Source organism: Cynocephalus volans, chromosome 8 (assembly GCF_027409185.1).
Source record: "Cynocephalus volans isolate mCynVol1 chromosome 8, mCynVol1.pri, whole genome shotgun sequence".
Lineage (NCBI taxonomy): Eukaryota > Metazoa > Chordata > Mammalia > Dermoptera > Cynocephalidae > Cynocephalus > Cynocephalus volans.
The window spans coordinates 16859772-16886694 of record NC_084467.1 but is presented as its reverse complement, the minus strand read 5'-3'; the positions used below and the strand labels follow the sequence as shown (position 1 = coordinate 16886694).

Here is a 26923-nt window from a genome sequence, read left to right as displayed (position 1 = left end):
CACAGTACTTGCAGGGATTTGAGAATGTTGAATTCCCCTATATATTATTACATAGAAGATATCATGGTTAGAGGAATAGACAGAAAATATACAATAACTTAAGCAGATAAAATCATTAAATGTTTAGAATTAAGAGGATGAACAGTTACCCACCATAAAATTATAAAGGGGAGGGCATTTAGTTATATTTTTAGGTAAAATCTGATCACTAGAGGGATACAATACCAGAACCAATTAATGAACAGATAAAGGACATAGCCCAGGATTTTTTTAAAAAGCTCCTATAATTGATAAGATTATTTAGCTATTGGAGAAAACTTACTCCATTTTGAATATATTCTCTTACAATATATCAAATGACTAGAAAAAAAATCTAAGACTTTCCTTGAGGTTAAGACAACAGACATCCTTAAATGAACTAAAGAGGATAGTATGACATCTTACCCTCAGCATCTATACTACTAAAGAAAACAGAGATTTCGGGCGGAGCCCATGGCACAATGGGGAGAGTGCGCGCTGGGAGCGCAGCAACGCTCCTGCCACGGGTTCGGATCCTATATAGGAATGGCCGGTGCGCTCACTGGCTGAGTGCCGGTCACGAAAAAGACAAAAAAAAAGAAAAAAAAAAAAGAAAACAAGAGATTTCAATGACTCACAGACATGCTGACTGATCACTCTGAGTTAGATTCTGAAGATCAGGTATAGTATCATTTTGGCCTACTGGACAAAGAAATTTCTTCCTTTTCTTTCTTTTTTTAAAAAAGATGACCAGTAATGGGATCTTAACCCTTGACTTGGTGTTGTCAGCACCACGCTCTCCCAAGTGAGTTAACCAGCCATCCCTATATAGGGATCCGAACCCATGGCCTTGGTGTTATCAGAACCAGACTCTCCCAAGTGAGCCACGGGCTGGCCCTTGGACAAAGAAATTTCTGGTGCAGAAAACTAGCCCCATAGAAAAACAGGGCACTGGTTATGGGCTGGCCAATTAGCTTAATTGGTTAGAGTGTGGTGTTGATAACACCAAAGTCAAGGGTTCAGATCTCCAAACCGGCCAGCCATCAAAAAAATAAAAAACAAAAAAAGGCACTGATTGCACTCCTTGCACTAGAGGATACAGAGGGACTGCTGGTAGCCCCAAAATAAGAACCAACTTACCCATCACTGCGTGAGCCAGACTCAGTCCTAACCAAACCAACAGGGTAGCTCAAAGTACTACTCACCTAGAACGGAAATGTGTTGCTTTGTGTTGCTTTGCCCCCCACAGATTTGTCACCCCACTTCCCCTGGGTGACAGAGATGCAAAGGATTACTCAAAGCCCATCTCTTCTGAGCAGTGAGAGGCCCCAAAGTGGTTAATCTCCCGCTGGAACCCTCAATCGAGAGGGATCCCTTCCTTGGGAAATTAACGCTGAATTGGGGTTCTCTTCCTGCATTTATTTTCCAGACCAGGAAGTTACGGGAAGAGAACAAAGGTGGGGCTATAGGTTAACAGTATAGGTTGGTAACTTTCAGTGAAACAAGCCAGATGACATTCCAGTAAGGCAATTAAGAGGTCTTATCAGCACAAGCTTGATTTTAGCAAGCATTCCTTCTTATAGCAATTTCTCTGTATCTTTACATAACAATCAGCAACTAGTCTGTCTTTTAGCCAGCAACCTGCTGTGCCACAAATCTTTATCTTACACCAGAGACTTATAGCCTGAGGGAAAATTCCTGTCCTCCCCAAGGTCAATATTTGAAATTGTAAGACTTTGGAAAACCAGGCCCTGTGAAGTACATATGCTTTAGAGTATATTCCACATCTCCCCCCGTTTTATTTATTTAAAAGAAAAACCAAAAGTTATAGATCAGGTTGGCATAGTCAAGACAAAAAGCATTTTGTTAAAGCAAAGTTAGTATCATTTAGCATGGCAAGACCTTTTAATTTATTTCAGGTGAGGACTGATGATGTTATGGTCTCTCAGGGCCACTGCAGCAGCATCACTCCAGGTGCTGTGAATTGGGTGTAATTAATAATTGTTGAAACTCTGGGAAAGGGATTATGCTCTATATAATAGTTGACTCTGAGTTCAGAGAGTTAGTTAAACTGTCCAGGACATTACGGTTTTTAGAGCGTCTAGTCTTTTGCCAAATCTTTGATCAATTACGAGTCTTTTGCTTAAGAACAGGATGTCTCATCCAAGTTACAAACACCCTCTTTAAGGCCAGGAAAATTTAGAGAACTGCTTTTGTAGAGAAGACGTCATTTCCCCTTATGATCAAGGCATACCTCATAAAAGCATAGATGATCCGTATCTTGACTGAAAAGGTCTTACTTTTCTTTGTATAAATCTCTCGATGTTGGGAAGGCTCTTTCCCAGGTGGTGATAGAAAGAAGCATCTCAGCTCACTTTCTTTCAGTGATCTGTCCCACGTTGCTGGAAAGACTGTTTCCCAGGTTGTGTTTTGTCCCACGCTGGGGGGAAAGATGAACAGCAGGATGAAGCAGCAGCGAGGCCAAATTTAGGCAACATAAAAAAGGGGTCAGAACTTAGAAATGAGACATGCTATCTTGTATCCAAAGTTTTAAATTATATCCTGTTATAAAGAGAGAGAGTTAATTTTCATTGAACTTATAAAATAGCCATATTCCCATTATAATCCTAAGAATACTTAAAGTTACTAAATTTTGGGGGGGATCAAATAAGGAGAAAACAAATACTTTAACTTTTTTTTTTTTTTTTTTTTTAAAGATGACCGGTAAGGGGATTTTAACCCTTGACTTGGTGTTGTCAGCACCACTCTCACCCAGTGAGCAACCGGCCATCCCTATATGGGATCCGAACCCGTGGCCTTGGTGTTATCAGCACCACACTCTCCCGAGTGAGCCACGGGCCGGCCCTAACTTTTGTTTTAAATGACATTTTACCAAACTGTTGTTAGTTATAGATAGCTGAAGAGAGAGGGAGAGTTTTCTTACATTTGGAAAAACATTAGGAGAACCAACAGTGTTTTAAAATAAGGAAATTGTAAAAAACCCATAATTTTTTAAAATTAGTTTACCAACTTACTTTGTTGTTTTGACTTTTGTGAACAATTTCATAAACCCATCAGTTTATTCATTAGAATTTTGGAACTTCAATTTAAAGCTATGAACTCAACGTCTGTCGGCAAACTGTACCTATTAGAGTTTTTCATCAAATATTTGAGGATATAACATTTTAAAATTATAATTAAACCAAGATTATGACTGGTAGCATTTATATCAAGACACACCTTACAAGATTTTGGAACACATATTCATAACACCTTCAGTACTGACAATGCTTTCCCATATAGATTAATTTATTAAATAAGCCAATTAGTTTTGATACATCTTTCATATATCCTTTGAGAAAGTCCAGGGCCCTTGGAATTCCTCAAAGTTAAAGTTAAAATGTTGAGCTTTTAGAATTTGGTTTTGGAAAGTTTTGTTAAATAACAAAAGGCTTAAAACATTTAGTTGAGTAAGATCACAAATTATTACAAAAATAAAACCAAAGTGACAAAGGGTTGTAAAGGCAGAGAGCACAAGAACTTATCATGAAATAAGTTTTTTAAACCAGTTATCTAAGGGACAAAGAAAACCTTTTACAATTTTTTATTAAGAGCAATCAAGTGTTTTTTAGAAAATCTGGTTATTCCATCGCAGGAGAGCAAATTCTAACCCTGTATTAGAATACTTTTGACTTTAATTTTTAGAAAAACTCACACATAATTTGTTTTTAAATCCTGTTAATTCTTTTTACTGTAAAACCCTTTTTACAAACTTATCTACATGAACCATTATCAAGACTTACTCAGACATTCTGGTTTTGTCCTATACTTCCTATTTTCTAAATAGCCAGTCATTTTACTCTAGGACAAAAATACACTGTACCAGATGCTTTCTTACATAAAAATTATTTTTTTTTCTCTCTAGCCCCTCCAATCATAACCATATCCCCACATCCATAGCCTTCTTTAAATCACCTCCTTTTTACATACTTGTTTCTTTTTTATCAATGTTAAATTGGCCTAATTTGTCTAAAAATTATATATAAAAAAGTTTTTTTTCTTTTGTATTTAGCTTTTTTGGTTTGGTGGGGTTTACAACTAAAAAGCCTCTAGCAAAGACAAATGTAGTCCTGTTTGATTAGTAAACCCAGGCAACAATGTGTGTTGATAAGAACATTTTAATACATTCAGGTTAGTAAATAGGCATCCATTTATCAGAGCAAATTATACAAAGCCTAGTTTGAGTTTTAGCTATATTTACCAAATACATATTTATGGTTTCCCAGCCAAAAACTTGGTTTATTAGATCTATACCCTTATCAGTTAATGATAACTAGGGCCTATGCGATATTTGGCATAGGTTTCTTTTCACTAGCCATTTCAGGTCCCAGGTTTCCACGTGGCATTTAGAGCCAAGTGGAATCCAGAGAGGCAGAGGGCAGTATTCACTATCTATGTCTAAAAGATTGTTTCTCCCAGCATGGCCAGGAGGCAGAGCTGGGATAACGAGGAGACATATTGACCTAGAGACAAATTTAGGTAAAAGGTTTGAATCAAATTTTGAAAATATATTTATCAAAACTTTAGATTTAAGTCACATGAACTTGAAAAGTATACTTATTTATTTAATGAGCGTACGTTAATTATAAGCCAATTTGGTACCTTGCACATAAAACAATTACACATACAGACATGAACATATAGACATAACATACAGCTTATACATGCATATATGCAGAGATAAACAACAAGAACTAAGATCTTATAGGTTTTGTTCAAGATGTAAAAAAGCTCACTAGTAAAAAGGACAGTCAGGTTTAAATTTTGTTATTTCCAAAAGACTTATTGGTGAGCTCACCTTACCTTAAAGCAAGATAACAAGTTTACACTGTAAAGCAAAGTATGCAAGCTTTTGTCAAGAAGATGCAGAGAAGATTTTCTTCCTTTTAAGAAAACAGCATAGAATTCTACCAATAGGATTTTGTGAAGAAATACATAGATGAGACTAGAAGAGAATTTAGAAGTCTGTTTAAGATGCCAGAAAATTTGAGACCATTTAGTTAAACAGGTAGATTTTATGTTAGTTTTAGTTTCTCAAATGGGTTACTGAGCTCAAGAGATGAGCCACCAATCAGAGATGAAACCATTTGACTCTTGAGGTTTTTAGGAGAAGAGCAGTAGACCCAAAAGGGGTCTGGTTGGCACAATGACTGCTTTTCTTCATAAAACCCCAGAGTCTTCAGAGAAAAGGAGTAGCACATGCAATTAAGAAAAGAACCACTGCTTTTAAGAGAGGAGAGAAGCATTGTGCAGAAAAGAAAGAAAAACATGCTCTAACAATACCAACACTGTAAAGAAATATTAACTTCTTTTACTTTAGATTGTCCAATTTAAAGTTTTCTTAGTCACTGGCAAAGATTAAGTTTTATCCCTTTTTGGTGACATAAACATGTCTTAGTTTTTTGTTAAGGTCTTGGATAGGTCTCAGAGTGACTTGACATAGATTCCTAGTTGCTAGGTGGGAAGCCTTAACAAGACCCATTGCATAATTAACCAGTGACCAATTTGTTCCCAAATTTTTATGTTAACGCTCCCTTCCTTGAGGTATCAAGGATATGGTTGTTTAATATCCACTAACAGTTTTACAACCTGCCATTCAGTTACTTACAGCCTGCTGCTTTAAGGAGACATTGGAGTTGTAATGTATGTTCAGTCGCCCCTTTCATTAATGAATAATCCATATTTTACAAGTAAGGAGAATGAAAAAATATCTCCAGGGTTGAAAAGACCTAACTTTGACGTGCCGCAGGTGTGCAATCGCTAATTGAAAGCCACCTGTGATTCTCTTACCGAAATGCGTCTCCCTTATTAGGGACTCCCTTGCCGGGATGAATCAGACGTCCTATTCCTCTCTAATGTTTGGCAGTCTCCGATTCGTGGAGAATGTCCTCACATGGGGCACCATTTTGTTGCTTTGTGTTGCTTTGCCCCCCACGGATTTGTCACCCCACTTCCCCTGGGTGACAGAGATGCAAAGGATTACTCAAAGCCCATCTCTTCTGAGCAGTGAGAGGCCCCAAAGTGGTTAATCTCCCGCTGGAACCCTCAATCGAGAGGGATCCCTTCCTTGGGAAATTAATGCTGAATTGGGGTTCTCTTCCTGCATTTATTTTCCAGACCAGGAAGTTACGGGAAGAGAACAAAGGTGGGGCTATAGTTTAACAGTATAGGTTGGTAACTTTCAGTGAAACAAGCCAGATGACATTCCAGTAAGGCAATTAAGAGGTCTTATCAGCACAAGCTTGATTTTAGCAAGCATTCCTTCTTATAGCAATTTCTCTGTATCTTTACATAACAATCAGCAACTAGTCTATCTTTTAGCCAGCAACCTGCTGTGCCACAAATCTTTATCTTACACCAGAGACTTATAGCCTGAGGGAAAATTCCTGTCCTCCCCAAGGTCAATATTTGAAATTGCAAGACTTTGGAAAACCAGGCCCTGTGAAGTACATATGCTTTAGAGTATATTCCACAGAAATGGTATATAATAGATCTGCAACATAACCAGCTCCACTTTAGACAAGCCCAAGTACAAAATGGTACCACCCACCTCCTCCCCTCCCCTCCCCCTTCCCTTTACGAGAAGCCTCCTGATTTAAACAGAAACCCCTTTTGCTTCTGCAAAGACACAGTTCTCCACCCCATCCACATTAGCATAATGACCCTTCCTTGATGGTATTAGCCAGCTCTTAGTGCCAACATTCCAATATAAGCTCTACCACCCCCACACCTTGTGCTGTCTCCTTTCCAGGGCAGCCCTGGGCTGCCTGCTACTTTGAGCACAGCCTAGCAGATTTTCTTTCTTTAATAAAGCTTGAACAGTACCTGACATCTTGGCTCACTTTATTTCATTATGGTGCTGAAACCCAGGAAGGATTTTGGCCGATGTTGTGGACAATCCCCTCTCTCTGGGGGTGATTGGCCCTTGGCTGCCCTTCCTGGACCTGCTGGAACTGGGTACACTTGGGACTCTCTCCTTTTGCCATTTCAGACCAACAGATCCAACACTGGCCTCAATTCAGGGTGAGTCAGTGAGTCTGTACTGCCTACTCCTACGGTTCCCCTGACTACTCTTTGTCTATGACTCAGGTCTCTATGAAAGCCCAGGCCCCTGGCCGAGGGAACCCTTCTTGTGCCCCCCAACTACTGAAGGTCGCTCCTCTAGCCAGTTGGTTGGCTTTTTTCTCTTGAAAAGAAGGTGGGCAACAGAGAGGATGCTCTTTGTTGGCATGCTTCTTCTACCAGGACTGACTGCCCTTTCTCACCCTCTAAATGGGATCCTCACAACCTAAACCTCCATGCTGTACACCCTTGGGCTGTCTCCTGGCCAATTTCCTGGCCTCCAGGGAGACATTAAACCTATATGTCCCATCCCGTCTTCTACTGTACTCTGCGCTCTACACCTCTGGGCCGTCTCCAGGCCAATTTCTCGGCCTCCAGGGAGACATTAAAACTCAAACGCCTTGTTGCTATGGACTCCAGTGGCCACAAGATGGCACTCGATTTACACACTCACTTAAGCGGCAAAAGCTGTAGAGATTCCTTGTTCAGGCCTTTTCCTATCTTTGAACACGTTCTTCTCTCTGTCAAAACTGTCCTATGTCTCAAATTCTCCTAGCTCATGCTCGACCTCTCCTTCCAGACTCAGATCAATCTTTTGATCCGTCAGCCCTCCACATTTTTCTCTCTGCCCCACACCTGGCCTCCAGATGCTCGTCCTCAGCCCAACTCCTCTCCTTTTCCCCCATCGTCAGGTAAGAACCCTGTCTCAGCTCTGGCTTTTTATAACCCTTCCGTCAAGTGGCTAGGATGGAATGAATTGTCTGAGTCCATGTACAGGGAGCAGGTCTGGATGGCAGCTCAGGTACATGCTCAAAATAGTAGTCAGCCTGTGGGAGCCATTGCTGTTCCTTGCACGGACCCAAATTGGAACTACGAGGCTAGCCACGGGGATCAGGATCTCCAGGATAGTAGACACTTGATTTATAGCCTCCAAAAGTCTACTCACAAGTCAGTCAACTATGACAAGCTTAGAGAGATCACTCAGAGATCCACTGAAAATCTCAGTGAGTTTCTAACCCACCTCTTTGAGGCTTTACATGAATACACATGTATAGACCCAAAGTCCCCTGCATGCATGGGCCTCTTACACTCTCAATTCATTACCCAATCAGCCCCTGATATTTGAAAAAAACTATAAAAGAGATCAGGCCAAATACCAGCTCCTGGCTAATGCCATCCATGGCTCACATACTCCAAAGCTGGCTGCCTCAAGGAGAAAGCCACCCGAGAACTACTTCAAATGCAGTCAACCAGGCCACTCGGCACGGGCCTGTCATAACCTGTCCTCACTGCAAATGGCCAGGTTACTGGGGGACTGACTGTGCCACTTGCCAGAGAGGGAGTGGCCCAGTCCCCAACCTACAGCCTTTGGCTTCACGGCCATCCCTAGGAGGAGGATTGATGATGCCCAGGGCCTGAGGTCCCCATGGAGATCACCACTTGTGAGCCCACGGTAACTCGCCTCATAGCAGGTAAGCCAGTCTCTTTTGTCATTGATACAGGGGCCATTTACTTTACCCTTCCTAAGTATGCAGGACAAACAACCCCATCCTCTATCATAATAGTGGGGTCATGGGATCAGAATACCACCCACAAGGCCTGGCCTGTGGATCACTCGGGAGAGTGTGGTGCTGGTAACACCAAGGCCACGGGTTAAGATCCCTATATAGGGATGGCCGGTTAGTTCACCTGGAAGAGCGTGGTGCTGATGGCACCAAGTCAAGGGTTAAGATCCCCTTACCGGTCATCTTTTAAAAAAAAAAAAAAAAGAATACCACCCATGGATTACTCAAGCCCTTTCCTGCGCCTTACATCTCATCCAATTCCCACACAAATTCTTAATAATGCCTCAATGCCCAGCCCCCTTACTGGGATGGGACATTCTTTTCAAATTCAAAGCTACTCTTACCCTAAACATTTTAACTTCAGCTACAATACTCCTGTTACAGGCCACACCCAGACCTGGCCCCTGGGGCTTCCACCTTCCCCTCCCCCTCAGACAAGGTTAATCCCTAGTATGGGATGCTTCTTCTCCCTCCATTGCTATGCACCATTTCCCTGTCCTTGTTAAACTGCAGAACCCCTCTTTGTTCCCTAATGTCCCACAGTACCCCATCGCTAACAAACACCTAATAGGCTTAAAACCCATCATAAACAAACTCCTTTCTTCTCTTCTCTCACGGCCTACCCGCTCACCTTTTAATACACCCATCCGTCCAGTTACAAAGCCTAGTGGCTCATACTGCTTAGTACAGGACTGATCCTGACACATGCTATTCCAACAACTTACTGGGACAGTACTACCTCAGGGGTTTTGGGATAGCCCCCACTTTCCAGCTAGCCCTTAGCTCAAGACTTATCTGAACTTCCTCCAACCTCTAGCACTTTAATACAATATGTGGATTTTTTTTTTTTTTCGTGACCGGCGCTCAGCCAGGGAGTGCACCGGTCATTCTTATATAGGATCCGAACCCACGGCGGGAGCGTTGCCGCGCTGCTAGCGCAGCACGCTACCGAGTGCGCCACGGGCTCAGCCCAATACAATATGTGGATTACCTCCTCCTTTGTAGCCCCTCCTATGAGGATTCACAGGCCCACACTGTTACTCTCCTTAATTTACTGGCCTCCAGGGGATATCGAGTGTCCCCCAACAAGGCTCAAATTTTTTCTCCTTCAGTTGAAGAGTCTAATTTGTTTCTTTCTTTCTTTTTTTAAAAAGATGACCGGTAAGGGGATCTCAACCCTTGACTTGGTGTTGTCAGCACCACACTCAGCCAGTGAGCGAACTGGCCATCCCTATATAGGATGCAAACCTATGGCCTTGGTGTTATCAGCACCACACTCTCCTGAGTGAGCCACAGGCCGGCCCCTCAAGAGTCTAATTTCTGAAATCCTTTCTCCTACCACAAAAGGTAAAATCCTTTCTTTCTTGGGGCTCGCAGGGTATCTTCGCCTATGGATTCCTAACTCTGGCGTGCTAGCAAAGCCACTTTATGGGCAGCCAAAGGGGATCCTGCCATTCCTTTAGATCCCACAAAGCTCATTCATTCTCCTTACCAGCGATTAAAAGCCACTCTCCTTGCACCCCCAGCTCTATCTCTCTCAAGCCTATCTCTTCCTTTTATCCTATATGTCACCAAAACCCAAAGATTCACAGTCAGGGTTTTGGGACAAAAGGCAGAAGATATTTTCTCCCTGGTTGCATATTTCTCTAAACAACTAGACACCACAGCTCAAGAATGGGCCCCTGGTTATGGGCCTTGGCAGCAGCCGCCCTTTTAGCACAAGAAAGCACTAAACTAACTTTTAAACAACAAAGAGTCAAGACCTTCTCAGCCATGAGGCCAAGTCAATTCTCTCCCTTTCCCGCCCACAACTTATTCACCTTACTTTCACTGAAAACTCCCAGTTCTCCTTTAACCCTTGCTCTCCCTTAAAATCCAGCCACTCTCATTCCACAACACTCATGACACTTAGAACACAATTGCATGGAGGCTTTAGACCTCTTTCTCAATCCCTTTCCACACATCTCCCTTCATCCCATTATATGGTTCATAGATGGTAGCACCTCCACGCCCACCCCCTGGGCAGGTTATGCCATAGTAAATCGAACACAAGCTATTGAGGCTGCACAACTCCCAAAGAAGGTAGGGGTTATACACAGCAGAGGACGCCAAACCTCCAACGACCCCATAGCCCAGGGAAACAAACTGGCGGATCTAATCTCAAAACAGGCTGCTCAATCACCAGGCTCCTACGCTTCCTTTCCTGCTCAGGTCCTTCTCATGGCCCCTATGCCTTTATCTCAATATACACTCCAAGAAATACAACACCTCCAACAGTTGGGGGCACACAGAAAGGACAACTGGTATACTCTCTCCGGTTGCTATGTCCTCCCTACCATACAAGCTGAGCAAATCCTTTTAGATTTCCACAATTCAGTTCATATAGGCTATGAACTCCTCCTATGCCTTCTTCAGCCCTTATATTACTCTCCCACAAAAGGACACACTATCTTCTAAACTTAGTAGATACCTTTTCAGGTTGGGTTGAGTCTTTTCCCTGCACTTCAGAGGATGATACAGCAGTAACACATGCTCTTACCTCAGAAATCATCCCTCATTTTGGCCTCCCCACCAGTCACTCACTCGCTTATGGGCTGCCCCCCACAAGCCCACAGGCCTCAGCCCCCCTCAAACTTATGTACGGTAAGCCCTTCACTCTCACACCTCTCCCTTCCAGCTCATCGTCTTTAGGCCAGTGTCTCCCTACTCTTTCAGTCATTAGGGATCTTCTTTGGGAACAGGCTGTCTATTACCTCATCCTTTCCCCACCACCCTCTCAGACTTTAAACTAAGCCCAGGACAGCAAATATATATTAAAACCTGAATCCCAAAGCCCCTCTCACCATGCTGGGAAGGGCCTTATACAATACTTCTCGCCACCCCCATGGCAGTAAAAGTACTAAGAAAGGCCCTTTGGTATCACTTATTGTTGGTAAAACTAGCACCTGAGAATTTACCCAAAGAATCTGTTAACACCAAGCCAGAGGGGTCCTTCTACTTAACCCCCAACCTGACATCTCCTTACACTTCATCCATTTTAGGACCCACAAAACTAAAAATCTCCAGGACCTTTGCTCTTCCCCCAATCCCAGAAGGATCATCTTTCCCCCAGTGATTATTCTCTCACTCTTGCAGTCCCACTTCACGTCCTTTGCACAAGAGCTACTATTATACTATCTGTTCTAGGACTTGCTACAGGATTGGCAGCAGCTGCCCCAGAGCAGTGTAACATTACAGGAAGATTTCTCCTGGTACTCCTTTACCTCTTATCTGTAGGATGCTTCTTAGCAATGTCATTGTGACAATGCGCCCTTTAAATTCTTTTGGCTCCCTAACCCTTTGCATCCTTCCTGTGTTTTTCCTCCTATCTCAATGCCACCCCCTTACCTGGAACGTGGAGGTTCCAGGTCCGCAGGGATGACAGTCCTCAGCAAATCAGACTGGTCCCCGAGTGACTCATCTGTCTCCCACTTCGCGAGTAACTTTTTGTGGTCACCCCCGTCCCCGTCGATGCAGACATTTCCACAAACGTCTCTTCACTTTCCTTTAATCTTACCTCAGTGGGGACTGTCAGCATTGTGCGGGGCCTGCCCACACTCTGCCTCACTAACACCAAACGCTACCGCTCACTTACCCCCTCCTCACCCATGCCCTAAAACCGGAATATATTTCCTTTGTAAAACTACATTATCTTGTTGCCTGCCCCCCAACATGATTTCTTGCATATTCTTTGGCTCATCCCTGACATCACCCTCCAGAGGGATGGAGAAATGGTGATGGGACTGGGACTAACTCCCCCCCGGAAGTGCCCCTGCTCCCGTAGGGCACTAATTGTACCTTTTAATTGGGGCAGGGATCCTTCCTGCAACTGGAACTGGCATAGTGGGCCCTGCCACTGCCTCTCAATTCTATCAAAAACTGTCAGAAGAACTAAGCATAGACAGCGTCTCCTCCCTTCTCAGTCACAACAGTGGACAGTCGCTTTACAGAACCATTGGGCCCTTTACTTCATTACAGCCGAGAAGGAAGGCACCTGCCTCTTTTTGGGGGAGGAATGCTGTTATTATGTAAATGAGTCCGAAGTGATCCAAGACAACTTAAACCATTTAACTGAACCCTTGGATACCCTGGCTTATGTCCCTACTAGGACCCCTAACTGTGTTGGGACTCATCCTGCTTTTTGGTCCCTGTCTTTTTTGGTGTTTCTCTAATTTCTTGCAGAACGTATGCAGGCTTTCACCAACCAAAAGGTTGCCGAATTGTTCCTGCAAGGAGGATATCAGCCCCTCAGAATCAGAGACCCTTCCCTGGAGGAATACAGCCTCCCCACATGAAACCAATACCCCACCACCTAAATCTTTTATTTTTTCATATCTTCGCCCATCTCCGGCAGGAAGTAGCTTCAGAAGAATGAGACCTCCGTCCTTTTCCCCTATACTTAAAAGGCAGGAATAACAGATCTGCAACATAACCAGTGCCACTTTAGACAAGCCCAAGTACAAAATGGCACCGCCCACCTCCTCCCTTCCCCACTTCCCTTTAGGAGAAAACTCCTGACTTAAACAGAAACCCCTTTTGCTTCTGCAAGGAGGCAATCCTCCACCCTGATCCACAGTAGCATAATGACCCTTCTTGATGGTATCAGTCAGCCCTTGGCACACTATATAAGCTCTACCACCCCCACACCTGGTGCTGTCCCCTTTTCAGGGCAGTCCTCGGCTGCCTGCCACTCTGAGCACAGCCCAACAGATTTTCTTCTGTTAATAAAGCTTGAACGGGGGGCTGGCCTGTGGCTCACTTGGGAGAGTGTGGTGCTGATAACACCAAGGCCACAGGTTCGGATCCCATATAGGGATGGCCGGTTAGCTCACTGGGTGAGCGTGGTGCTGACAACACCAAGCCAAGGGTTAAGATCCCCTTACCGGTCATCTTTTAAAAAAATAAATAAATAAAAAATAAAGCTTGAACGGTACCTGGCATCTCAGCTCACTTTCTTTCAGCATTCTGTATATATTTTGAAGATACAGCTATCAGGTTTTGTGGAATTAGATGGGGATGTAAAATAAAGAGTGAAGATAAGGCTGCCTCTGAGATTTCTGGAAGAATACAGTTGACACCTACTGAGATGGGAAAGATACAGAGGGTATTGATGTGTATGCTGTAGGGGAGGTTGGAAGTGGAATAAACATAAGTTTTGGACCTGCAAGGTGTGAGATAGCTATTGCACATTTGAGATGCCATGTAAACAGTAGGATATACAAGTGTGGCACTTGAGGAGTGAGGTCAGGTCTGGAGATACGAATTTGGGAGTCATCCATGCACAGATAGTATTTAAAGTTACAGGAGATGAGATCACCTGGGGAATAAATGTAGTTAGAGGAGAAGTCCAAAGGACTGAACACTAGGCCATTCAAGTTTACAGATTACAGAGATGAGAAAGCAGTAGCAAAGAAGACAGAAAAGAAATGGCCAGTGAACAGTGGGAGAACCAGAAGAGTGTGGTGCCCTGTGAATTAAGAGAAAGTGTTTCTAAGCGAATGGAGTCAATAACTGGGTCAAATGCTGTTGATAGGTCTAGTAAAATAAATACAGTATGAGTTTACCATTGGATTTAAGAACATAGAGGCTACTGGCTGTCCTTCATATGAGCAGTTTTGCGGGGTAATACAGGAAAGAGCCTGATTCGGAACAGGCTTAAAGAGAAATAGGAGGAGGGGAATTAGAGAAGAGTATAGAAAACTCTTGCCAGGCATTTTGCCATAAAGGGGAGCAGAGAAATGGACAGTAGCTGGTGGAGGATATGGGAGTCAAGAGTTTGTTAAACTTCGGAAAAATTACACCATGTTTGAATGCTGATGAGCATGATTCAGTAAAGATTGAAAAGTTCATGAAGGAAGAGCAATATATCCCCCAAGATTCAGACTCATGTCTGCTGCTGTCCTGGCATGGATGTCCCGGACATACCTGAAATGCAACATATTCAAAACGGAAATCATCTCCCTTCTAAATCTGATCCTTCTCCTATAGTTTCTATCTCATTTGGCAAAAATTCCATCCATTTAATTACTCCTGTTGGAAAACTGGCATATAGTAGTGACAGCATGGTGAATAACATTCACAATTTCATAATGTGTGACGTGAAGCAATGGATGACACTGAGAGCTGTGAGCACCAAGGAAAGGGCCATGACCCAGACTTGAAGATAAAATAAGAGAAAGGTGAAGAGATATCGGTCAGCTCAACAAGTTGAAGCAATTCTACGTCCTACATATCTTTCAAATTTGTCTCTGCATTCCACACCTATTACACTGCTCCAGTTCAGGCCTTCATCATCTCTAGCCCGTGTTACTTCAATAGCCTTATGAGTTTTCCTCTGACCTTGACTCGGACTGAAGAAGCAAACAAAATGCATATCTCCATTTTATCACTCACCAGCTTAAAACCTTTCAAGGAGTCCCTTGAACAAAGGCAAGGTCTTGGCCTGCCTCTTAAGCTTTATGTCTCAGCTCTCCCAGTCTCAGAATTTGTGACCCTCCCACACCAAGTTTCTTATCTATGTTGTGGTTCCCTTTGGAATGGTGCCTTTCTTCTCTTCTGGGTAAGTTCTACTCATCTTCTACTGGAGGGCTTACGGGTTACTTATTTAGGGAAACCTTTTCTCAAGTACGAACCTCCCCAAGACTGGGAAGGGGACCTTACTTTGTGTTTCTGCCGCTCACCCCTCACCAACCCCCAACAGGAGGGACCACATCCATAAATGTTAGTCTAATGGATCCAGTCCAAGGTTACCCAGCTGATAAGCAACTGAGTTAGAATTTAGCGTTCTGACGCCCGCAGGCGTTACATTCAAATGTAGAGTATTCAAATATCCTTACTCCAGCAGTGTCCTTTACAGTGTGCAAAACGTTCTGAAGAAGCTACTCTCTATGTCCTGGGGCAGGACTTGCAGAAAGGAAATGTTTTTAAACCCGGAAGCTAGAAAGGCGCTTAATCATCACATAGAGATAACAGGCACTTGGAGGAAGCCAACTGCAAGCAAGAGCCTGCTCTCTAGAGCTACCCTGCCAGGCACCGGCAGGCGACTCCCCACATTCTGCGTCGCAACGCGTTCGCCCGCCTCGAAAACTACAAATCCCAGCATGCCTCGCACTCAGTGAGTGGCAGCAGGCACGGCATGCCGGGACACGTAGTCCCGTTCTAGCTCAGGAAAAGCCCAGAACGCCCCGTGATGTTAGGAGGGCTCAGGAAAGGAGTCAGAACCGCTTTCGGCTCAAGTGAAATCTTCCTCCAGAGAGCCGACCCTGGTGTCCTTGGTGACCCGGTTTCTATTCCAAACAGGCCCCACCCCGCAGACCAGGCGGACCTATGGTGTGCATTGAGTAGCCTCTCGCGTGAATCTTTCACGGTTAAAAGAGTACGGGGGGCAAGAATAGTTAGCCTTCCACCCTCGATCGCGGGCTTGTTAAAACAGTGGTACGTACACAGGCCGCTGCTTCCCCAGCAGCGACGGTGAGGACGTGGCAACACTGCCTTGGACAGCCGCTTTCCTTTCCTCCGCCCGTCGGGTTAGATGCGCGGGAGGCGCAAAGGCTGCTGGGAATGCGCATGCGCCCACTGCGGCGGGGAGTACACCTCCAACGTCCGCGGTCGCCGGGGGTGTTGGGTGTCGGCAGCGGCGCTTTGCGGCCGGTCGTGCGGGGCGGGCGCGGGCGGGCGCGGCGGCCGTGGCGCGCACAGGTGATTGACTGGCCACCTGCCTGAGGGAGCGCCTGGTCTCTATCGCTGGCAGGTGGCGGAGCCCTTTCGGGCAGCGGTGGAGGCGGCGGCGGCAGCGGCAGCGGCGGCACGGCTCGGGAGGCGCTCCTCGGGCCAAGGCCATGGCCCCCCGGCTGCAGCTGGAGAAGGCGGCCTGGCGCTGGGCGGAGACGGTGCGGCCCGAGGAGGTGTCGCAGGAGCATATCGAGACTGCCTACCGCATCTGGCTGGAGCCCTGCATCCGCGGCGTGTGCAGGTGAGGCCCGCGCACAGGGCCTCGCGGCCCCCTCGCGCCGGACTTCGGAAAGCCGGGGCAGGGTGGGGGGAAGGAAGACGGCGGCCCATTGCGTGCATTTGGAAGGCGCGGAGAAGAGCGAGGTGGAGGTTCCCCCCTTTCCGCCGTCTGGGCGACCCGGGAAACAGCCTTCCCGGGCTCTTCGCGGAGGTGATGCTGCTGCAAGTCCTTTAAAAAGGGTTCTGGGTTCTCATCCAGAAGATGGCGGTGCAGATGGTTGAAGGTAGGAGCTGAGAGCCTAGCAAAGGTTAATGGTTGGTCCATCTTGCCCACAACTCGGCATTTCGTTTATAAAAGGGAACTTTTTGGAAGTGAGCTTCATGGCAGTGTGTGTTGTATTAGTGTTGACGCCAGAGGCTTCATCGTCTTAGTATTGTTTTTGGAGAGGGCAGCTTCATAGTAACCTATGATTAGCCTACGTCATTTCTACCCTCCACCCCCAGGAGTCCTCCTACCCTTACTTGTTACTCTAGTATTTTTTCACCTTTTCTTTTCTTTTCTTTTCTTTTTTGGTCTTTCGGACTCGACGCCACTTTACCGAGTAATAGGTTTGAGCTGTGTAAGTGCTGGCCTTCACCTCTCCTTAGCCCTTGAGCCTTTCCTTAACTCCCTCTGATAGATCGAATCCTTCGAGTCTGTGGCTGTTTCCCCTTTTTCCACATTTTAACGCGGGAACTACAGGTTCCCGCCCCCCACCCCCCAATGTCGTTGAATTGAGTTGGCCAAGCCAGGCATGCTCAGGAGCCTTCTTTCACCAGGCACTCACTTAAGTAAATACTTCTGGAGTTTTTACATTCCACTGGGGGATCTAGAAGGAATGGAAGTTATGGTCTTTGGCTTTAGAACTTAAAATGTAGTTTGAGAAGTGAAACAAGTTGAGGCGCTTCCATAAAGCAAACGAATACAGTAAATCCAACCCGTGGGCATCTGGCTCACAAGGAGGGCAGATCTGACTCCAACAGTAAGTACTGGAATGACAGAAGTCCGTGTATAATAGACTTTGAATAGCTTTACTGAGGTATACTTCACATACCGTACGATTCACCGATTTAAAGTGTACAATCCAGTATTTTTTCATGTATTCACAGGGTTGTTCAGCCATTCCCTAATTTGATATTAGAACATTTTTGGCCTCCTTGAAAGAAACACTGTACCCATTAGATTAGCACTGAGTCCTCCCTTGCCTCCCCTCCCCCTACCCCCTACCCCCTCAAACAACCACTGATCGACTGTCTCTGCCTATTTTGGACACTTTATGTAAATAGAATTATACAATATGTAGACTTTTGTGACTTCTTTCACTTAGCATAGTGTTTTCAGGGATCATCTACGTTGTAGCATGTATCACTACCTTATTCCTTAAGGTTGAATAATATTCTGTTGTATGTCTGTACCACATTTTGTTTATCCATTCATCAGTTGATGGACATTTTGATATTCCGCGTTTTGGCTATTGGGAATAGTGAATAGTAGTGCTATGAAAACTTGTGTACAAGTTTTTGTTTGAACGCTCGTTTTCAGTTCTTTTGGGTATGTACCTAGGAATGGGATTGCTGGCTCATAAGGTGATTCTGTTTAACTTATTGAGGAACTGCCAAGCCATTTTTCACAGCAGCTACACCATTTTACATTCCCACCAGCAATGTAGGAGGGTTCGAATTTCTTTTCATGTTCACCAACACTTGCTATTTCTGTTTTTTTTTTTTTTGATTAGGCCATCCTAGTGAAAGTGAAGTGATATCTTTTTGTGGTTTTGATTTGCGTTTTCCTAATGACTAATGAGTTGAGCATCTTTTCATGTGCTTGTTGACCATTTTTCTTTTTACTGCCAAATAATATTCCATTTTATGTATTTATCTACCACTCTTTATTAATCTGTTCATCCGTTGATGGACATTTGGGTTGTTTCTACTTTTTGTCTATTATGAATAATGCTGCTATGAACATTTGTGTGCAAGTTTTTGTGTGGGCATTTGTTTTCATTTCTCTTGAATATATACCTAGGAGTGGAATTGCTAGGTCATACGGTAACTCAGTTTAACATTTTGGGGAGCTGTCAAGTTCCAAAGTGGCTGCACTGTTTTATGTACTGAAAAGCACTGTATGAGAATTCCAATTTCTTCACATCTTTATACTTATTGTTTTTTTTTTTTCCTCGTAGCCATCCTAGTGGATGTGAAGTAATGTCTCCTTGTGGCTTTAATTTGCCTTTGCCTGATGACTAGTAATGTTAAGCATCTTTTCATGTGTTTATTGGCCATTTCATATATCTTCTTTGGAGAAATGTTTATTCAAATGCTTCGCCCATTTTCAACTTGGGTTACTTTGTCTTTTTATTATTTAGTTGCAGGAATTTTGTATATATTCTGGATTCGAGTCCTGTATTAGATATATTATTTGGAAATATTTTCTTTTTTTTTTTTTCTTCCAAAAGATGACTGGTTAGGGGATCTTAACCCCTGACTTGGTGTTATCAGCACCACACTCTCCCAAGTGAGCCATGGGCTGGCCCTGGAAATATTTTCTTTAATTCTGTGGATTGTCTTTTTCACTCACTCCCCCCCCCCCTTTCCTTCCTTCTCTCTGTCTGTCTTGGCTGGCTGGTACAGGGATCGAACCCTGGACCTTGGTGTTATCAGCACTATGCTCTAACCAATTGAACTAGCCCTCTTTTCATTTTCTTTATGGTATCTTTTGTAATACCAAAGCTTTTAATTTTGATGTAGTTCAACTTAGTATTATTTTGGTTGCTTTTGGTTTTAAGAAACCGTGTCTCACTCAAGGTCCAAGCAATTTGAATTTTTTTTTTTTTTTTTTTTTTAAAGATGACCGGTAAGGGGATCTTAACCCTTGACTTGGTGTTGTCAGCACCACGCTCAGCCAGTGAGCGAACTGGCCATCCCTATATCGGATCCGAACCCGGGGCCTTGGTGTTATCAGCACCGCACTCTCCCGAGTGAGCCACGGGCCGGCCCGCAATTTGAATTTAAATATCAAAAAAGCTCTTTTGCTACTCTCTTTCTCCTTTAGTTTTGCCATTTCTTCTGATGCTCTGCAGGAAGAGATTAAAGAACTGAATCAATAGTATCGCACTTTTTTTTTTTTAATGCTTTACATAACAATTTGTTATGAGATGCCAGAGCTGAAGGAATAAGATGTTTGACTATATTCAAAGACTAGATGAGTCTTCAGAATGTTATTTACATTTCTGAAACTGCTTAGGACAATCACAGGATGATGAAAACAATGTGTACTAAGTCCTGTATCCATAGAATTGTGCAAATATTGTGTGTCTTAATTCTTAAGACCAGACTTGTTTGCTAACAGTGAAGATAGTGGTCAAGTAAGTTCCCTGCAGTAAAATTGTTGGGTAAGGGATGTGCATTTTTTCACTTTGATCCATATTGCCAAATAGCCCCTCAGAATGATAGTTCATTTTACATTCCCACTTGTCAATGTGTAAGAATGTCCTGTTTCCTCATACCCTCACCAACACAATGTGTTAATCACATTTTTTGATCTGAGAGGCGGTAAATGGTTTCATGTGTTTAATTTGTGTTTCTTTTTTGTGACATTTAACATTTTGATAGGAATTTTCAAAGGTTGGACTTATACGCCGAGCTACGTATAGGAGTACAGTGTTTATTTTGTTCTCAGAGAAACAGCACATGACTATTACCAAATTAAAGCAGAAATGTAAAGCATTCTAGAAAGCCAGTGTCATGCCAGCTTAAAACAATTCAGTGGTTTTATAGCTCTAGTCTAAAACACTAATGAGGACTGCTAGGTCTCACTCTAATGCTTTTATACAGCTTTTCCTCATTGATGATGTTCCAATGACACCTTCTTTCTTTCAGTTGGGGTATAATTTTTCTCATCTGGTATTTGTCCTTTTTTTTTTAAAGATGACCAGTATTAGTCCTTTTTGCCTTGTTTGCTTTCCCTGACCCTCAGACCAAGTCAGGTCACCTATTTAAATTTTTTTTTTTTTTTGGTGGCTGGCCAGTACAGGAATCCAAACCCTAGACCTTGGTGTTGTAACTCCTCGCTCTAATCAATTGAGCAAACTGGTCAGACTATGGCAAATTTTACACAGATTGAAATCTGGCTTGAGGAAGTAACCGCTTGAGCTAAAGCCGACCCAAATTTTAAACAGATAGTGAAGTAGGATGGTACAGTGAATCCCCATATGGGCATTTCCCAGCTTTGACAATTTATCAACAGAAGCTGATCACTTGTTTTATTCTCTTATTGTGTGCTGTACCTTTCCTACTTAAGCCAGCTATACTCCAAAAATTATGTACGTTAATTGGCTTAATTTAATGTAAGTTCAGTGTATGTTATTGATTTAATAGGTGTTTTGTGCTCCATGAAACCAGTGCCCTTGTCTCCTCTTGTATATCTTTCTGCTGTCTAGCACACTAAGACTAGGAAAGACTTAGTCCTTAACCAATTGTTGAATGAAAATGAAAGCCCTCCTTTAATCCCGGTCTCATCGCTGTAGCTATATATAGTATAACTATTATTTTATTCTATTTTCTTTCTGTGTCTCTTAAATTCAACAAGTATTTATTGAGGGCCTCTTATATGGCTTGCTGGAATAAGTATTAATTTATTGAACACTTTTTTTTTAACACCTACTGTGGACTTGGTGTAGTATTCTAGGGTGACTCTGGGATAAAGTCTCAGAAGTTAGTCTCTTCTTCATGTCCTATGTATTTTAGAGGCAAGACAGATAAGCAATATAATTGTTATTTTACGAAAAAGGGGAGGTCACACTACCTACTTTTTTGCAACTTTTTGATAATATACCTTTTTCCTTATTAATGCATATAGATCTGCTTTATTCTTTTTTTGAAAATAAATTTTATTGTGTATATTTAAGGTATACAACATGATGTTATGGGATACATATAGATAGTAAAATGGTTACTGTAGTGAAGCAAATTAATATATCCATTATCTCACATAGTTACACCCCTTTGCTCCCTGCCTTTTTTTGTGGCAAGAGCTGCTAAAATCTACTCTTTTAGCAGGAATCCCAAATACACATCTGCCTTATTCTTTTTATTTATTTTATTTTGGCTGCCTTATTCTTATTAACAGTAATCTGATATTTCATTTTGTAGAGGTAGGTGTGTTATGATTTATTTAACCAATTCCCTGTTGATGGACCTTTGGGTTTCCAGTTTTTGATATTACAAACAGTGCTGCTGTGAACATCCCCATACATGTACCTTGAGTATTAAATGGGAGTTTTAATTTAGTTTGCAAGATGAGAAATTGTTGAGGTTAAAAGGCATGACCATTTAAAATTTTGATAGTAAAAGTTCATATCATTTAACATTGCCACTTACAGCAAGTGTCCATATAAACCAACCAAAGCATTCCTATTCCCAACATCAGTCTGATTAGTGAGAAATGCTTATTTCCCATTTGCTTTTTTTTTTGCTGGTGGCATTGAACATTATTTTGTATTTACCGGCCATTTGTGTTTTTCTATGGATTGTGTGTTCTTGATTGTTGGTCATTTTCTTACTGATTTTCAAGAGCTTATTGAATTATTCCTGTTAATGATATTTTCCCCAGTTCGGGGGACTTTATGAGTTTTTTTTTCTTTTTGGTGCATTAAAACTTTTTTGTTTGTTTGGTTTTTTGGCAGTTGGCTGGTATAGGCATCAAACCTATCACCACACTCTAACTAACTGAGTTTACTGGCCAGCCCAAAACATGACATTTTTATGTGGTAAAATTTATCGATACTTTTCTTTATGGTTTCTGGATTTCCCAATTGCAAGAAGTATTTACTCACATTTTATTTTAGTTCTGATATTTTCCTTTTTGCAATGTTTGTCTTTTTTTTTTTTCTTAAAAGATGACAGGTAAGGGGATCTCAACCCTTGGCTTGGTGTTGTCAGCACCACGCTCAGCCATTGAGCTAACCAGCCATCCTTATATAGGGATCCGAACCCGTGGCCTTGGTGTTATCAGCACTGCACTCTCCCAAGTGAGTCACAGGCTGGCCCTTCTATCATATTTCTATCACCAAGATCAAAACATTACTAGCACTCCAGAACACCCCATCTCTAATTTTTTCCCCTACTGATCACTGCCACCTCTTTCCTTCTCAAAGGTAACTACTACCCTTACTTTGAACCCCACAGATTATTTTGTCTATTTGTTGTTCCTTTTTACCTGGCTTCTTTCACTCAACATTGTAAGATTCATCTAGATTGTGGGTAGTGTGTTCATTTGTAGTGTACACATTCCATTGTGTGACTATATACTTTATTCTTTCTACTGGTGATGGTCATTTGAAGTTTTCCCAGTACTTACTTGTCTATTATGAATAAGGCTGCAATGAGCATTCTTGAACATATCTTTTGGTGCAATGTATATACGTTTTTGATAGAGGAATTGCTGGTCATAAATATTTATTTAGCTTTAACATTATGCCAAACTGTTTTCCAAAGTGACTGTATCACGTTCTACTCTCAGCAGCAGTGTATGGGAGAGTAGAACTATTGCTGCACATTCTCACCAACACTTGGTGTAGTTAGTCTTTTTAATTTTAGCCATTATGGTGGATTTGTGGTGTCTCATTGTGATTTTAATTTGCATTTCTTCAGTGAACAATGGAGTTGACCCCTTTTTGTATTTCACTATTTGCATATTCTCTTGTGAGGTGCTTGTTCAAGTGTCCTGCCCAAGTTTTCTTCTTAGTTATCTTTTTCTTGTGGATTGCAGGAGTTCTTTATATTCTGGATTCAGGTACTTTGTTGACTGTATATGTATTGCAGATATCTTCTACTCATGCCTTTTTACTCTTTTAATGGCATCTTTTGATGAACGGAAGTTCTAATTTCAGTATAGTCCAATTTATCGATTTTTTCCTTTATGGTTAGTGCTTTGTATGTGTGTGATTTAAGAAATCTTTATCTTCCCCAGGGTCCTAAAGATATTCCCCTGTATTATCTTCTATAACCTGTATTCTTTTATCTTTCATAGTTAGATCTACAGTGCACCTGGAATTTATTGCTTATTCTCATCACTTGGGAGATCAGGGCATGGAGGAATTTTGGGTTACCTGCTCTCTCGACCTCAGCAAAGTAGAGAATTGAAGGCTGCTAGTGGTTAAACATGTTTAATACTAGAAAAAGTAATCGCTCTACTTGAAGGTGAAGACGTATATAGGGAAAACAAACACAACTAATTAAAATTAAACAATTGATGAGATGTTGCATATGTGTGTTTTAAAAAACAGTATTGTTTTATTACTACCAGCAAGAGTGGAGTGGTGAATGTGGTGGGCTCAGGGTATGTGTGGACCATGAAGAGAAGATGATGGTTGTGAGGCTAGAAGGAAAGAAGGTAGGCTTGGAGGTCAGGTCTGAGGGCACCTCAGATTGGCTTCTGGGAATAGGCAGCCATGATAAAGGAGTCATGGGTCATGGCAAGCCACAGCTGTGCCTCCAGCAAGATTAAGAAATTCTTGGAGGGCTGGCTTATTAGCTCATTTGGTTAGAGTGTGGTGCTGATATCACCAAGATTCCGGGTTCTGTTCCTATACAGGCCAGTTGTCAAAAAACAGAAACTAAAACAAACAAAAAAAGAAATTCTTGGAAATCAACTGCCCGTCACAGTTGGGGTCCAGTTTCTTCATCATGTGGAAAAGAACACTGGGGTCCTTCTGGTTCTTTGTGAAAAAAGCTAGTTATGTATTCATGAAACTTAGGAATTCCCTCTTAGAGAGTTTGCATTGGTTACATCCTCTCCAGCATACTGTGGAAAACAGCAGAAACTCAGTGCACCCGTTAGTCTACAGAGGACTGGAGATTTTTGCCGCATTAGAATTGACCGCACCCGAGACTTTTTTATATTTTGCAAATCCTTTATACCTCCTTCATTTCCCATGGCTTCCCGAGGTAGTGATCTAATTATTGAGAAAAAGTTAGCTTTATATTTGGGACTGTCCTACCAAGAAATGCAATGGAAGAAAACCCTCATATTGATCTAGAAATTCTTGTGTTTTCTGCATGTTTTAGAACATTTCTTTAACTTTTTTTAGTAAAATTAATTGAAATTGTATTTCTTGTGGTTTTATGTATCTGACATATTCACTGATGTGTACTCTTAACTTGAGAAGTGTGGATAAGCTAAAATGAAATATAGTTACATTAGGGCCTGGTCGGTTAGCCCAGTAACACCAAGGTCAATGGTTCAGATCCTCCTACCGGCCAGCCAACAAAAAATAAATAAAATAAAAAAATGTTGGGGGCTGGCCCGTGGCTCACTTGGGAGAGTGTGGTGCTCATAACACCAAGGTCACGGGTTCGGAGCCCATATAGGGATGGCCGGTTAGCTCACTTGGGAGAGCATGGTGCTGACAGCACCAAGTCAAGGGTTAAGATCCCATTACCGGTCATCTTTATTAAAAAAAAAAAAAATAAGAAATATAGTTACATTAGGTTTGTTAGATCTCACTGCTGACTTGATAAACTCATGTCAAGTAAAAGTGCAGAGAACACAGGTTGCAATATAGTCATGAGCTGCATGCATAACATTTCTGTCAAGGACAGACCATATATACGACAGTAGTACTATAAAATTATAATGGCTATACCATATAGCCTAGGTGTATAATAGGATATACCATCTAGGTTTGTGTAAGTACACTCTGTGATGTTCTCAAAATGGTGAAATCACCTAATGACGCATTTCCAGAATGTATCCCACTGTTAAGCGACACTACTGTATTTTAATATAATTCCTTTTGATTTTTCCATATGTACATAAAAATGAAATATCATCATGTTATGTGTGTATTTTATATGGGTGTTTTTTTTTTTTTCAAATGTTAACATTTCCCCAGGATATTATAGTGTACAAAAAATATTTTTTTTTTTTTTTTTTTTTTTTGTCGTTTTTTCGTGACTGGCACTCAGCCAGTGAGTGCACCAGTCATTCTTATATAGGATCCGAACCCGCGGCGGGAGCGTTGCCGCGCTTCCAGCGCAGCACTCTACCAAGTGCGCCACGGGCTCGGCCCCCCAAAAAATAATTTTTAATCATTGCATAATATTTAATTTTATATACCCCAAAGTATTTATTTTTCTGTTGGGCATTTGTCTGCCTTTCCTTTCCTTCTCCTCCTGTACCTCTTCCCTCCTCCTCCTCTTTTTTTTTTTTTAAAGTTCTAATGTTCTGAGCATCCTTATAAGTAAATATTGTCAGCTTCTCTGTTTTCTTAGATAAAAATTGTGAAAGTGGCATGAACATTTTTATGGCTTTCGAGATACACTACCAATGCAAGATTTGCTCCCACCAGCTGTGTGCAGTATATGAACATTCCTGTGTCTCTATGTCTTTTCCATCATTGAGGATTAAATTTTTAAAGTCTTTGCCAATTTCATAATTGAATGATGTTGTCTTTTACCAGAGAGGTTGAAAGATATTATTTTTTTAAGTGCTAGGCCAGTATTTCCTAAATTGTCTAAAGCTTGAGAAACACTTCAAATCATCCTTTTTGGAAAACTGAGAAATCCCACCCTAAGGGGGTGGAAAACTTTTAAGTTTTAATGTTTAAATAAGCCTATTTAGACAGGGAATGACTTCTCTTGACTTGCCAATTAGTGCCCCCCTACCCTGAACATTTTTCCTTTAGTACCAATTTGGGAGGTATCCTTTTAGAAAGTAGATTTATAGGGCCGGCCCGTGGCTCACTCGGTAGAGTGCGGTGCTGATAACACCAAGGCCACGGGTTCGGATCCTATATAGGGATGGCCGGTTTGCTCACTGGCTGAGCGTGGTGCTGACAACACCAAGCCAAGGGTTGAGATCCCCTTACCGGTCATCTTTTTTTTTTTTTAAAAAAAAAAAAAAAAAAAAAAGTAGATTTATAGTATTTCCAATTAGGTTCTCTTTCTAAATCCCTTTTGCTTGGCTAGTCTCCCACTCCCCAGTAGAAGGCTGAATTTCAGGCCAACTGATTTAATATGCTAATTACAAGAGTATTGTGTATACATTAAAAAAAAATACTAGTTATTATTATAGGCTGGTTTTGAACCCTATTTTAGTGGGGCTGGATTTTTGAGGTTTGGAAAAAGAAAGATATTTTATTTTTGCATGATTGATTGGATTCCTAAGCCTTAAAATATATGTTTAGGGG

The 26923-nt window shown here is 42.2% G+C and overlaps 1 protein-coding gene across 4 annotated transcripts in view; it reads left to right on the top strand.

Annotated features, from left to right (window-relative positions):
• Nucleotides 1-16406: 16406 nt before the first annotated feature.
• The window catches only part of USP48 (ubiquitin specific peptidase 48), an 86546-nt gene continuing 76029 nt past the window's right edge, over nt 16407-26923 (top strand). For all 4 annotated transcript variants that reach the window (XM_063104562.1, XM_063104561.1, XM_063104560.1 and 1 more), the window contains exon 1: nt 16407-16716. In XM_063104562.1, coding sequence (XP_062960632.1) covers nt 16583-16716 — 134 coding nt within the window. In that variant the 5' untranslated portion in view covers nt 16407-16582. The remainder of the gene's footprint in view (nt 16717-26923) is intronic.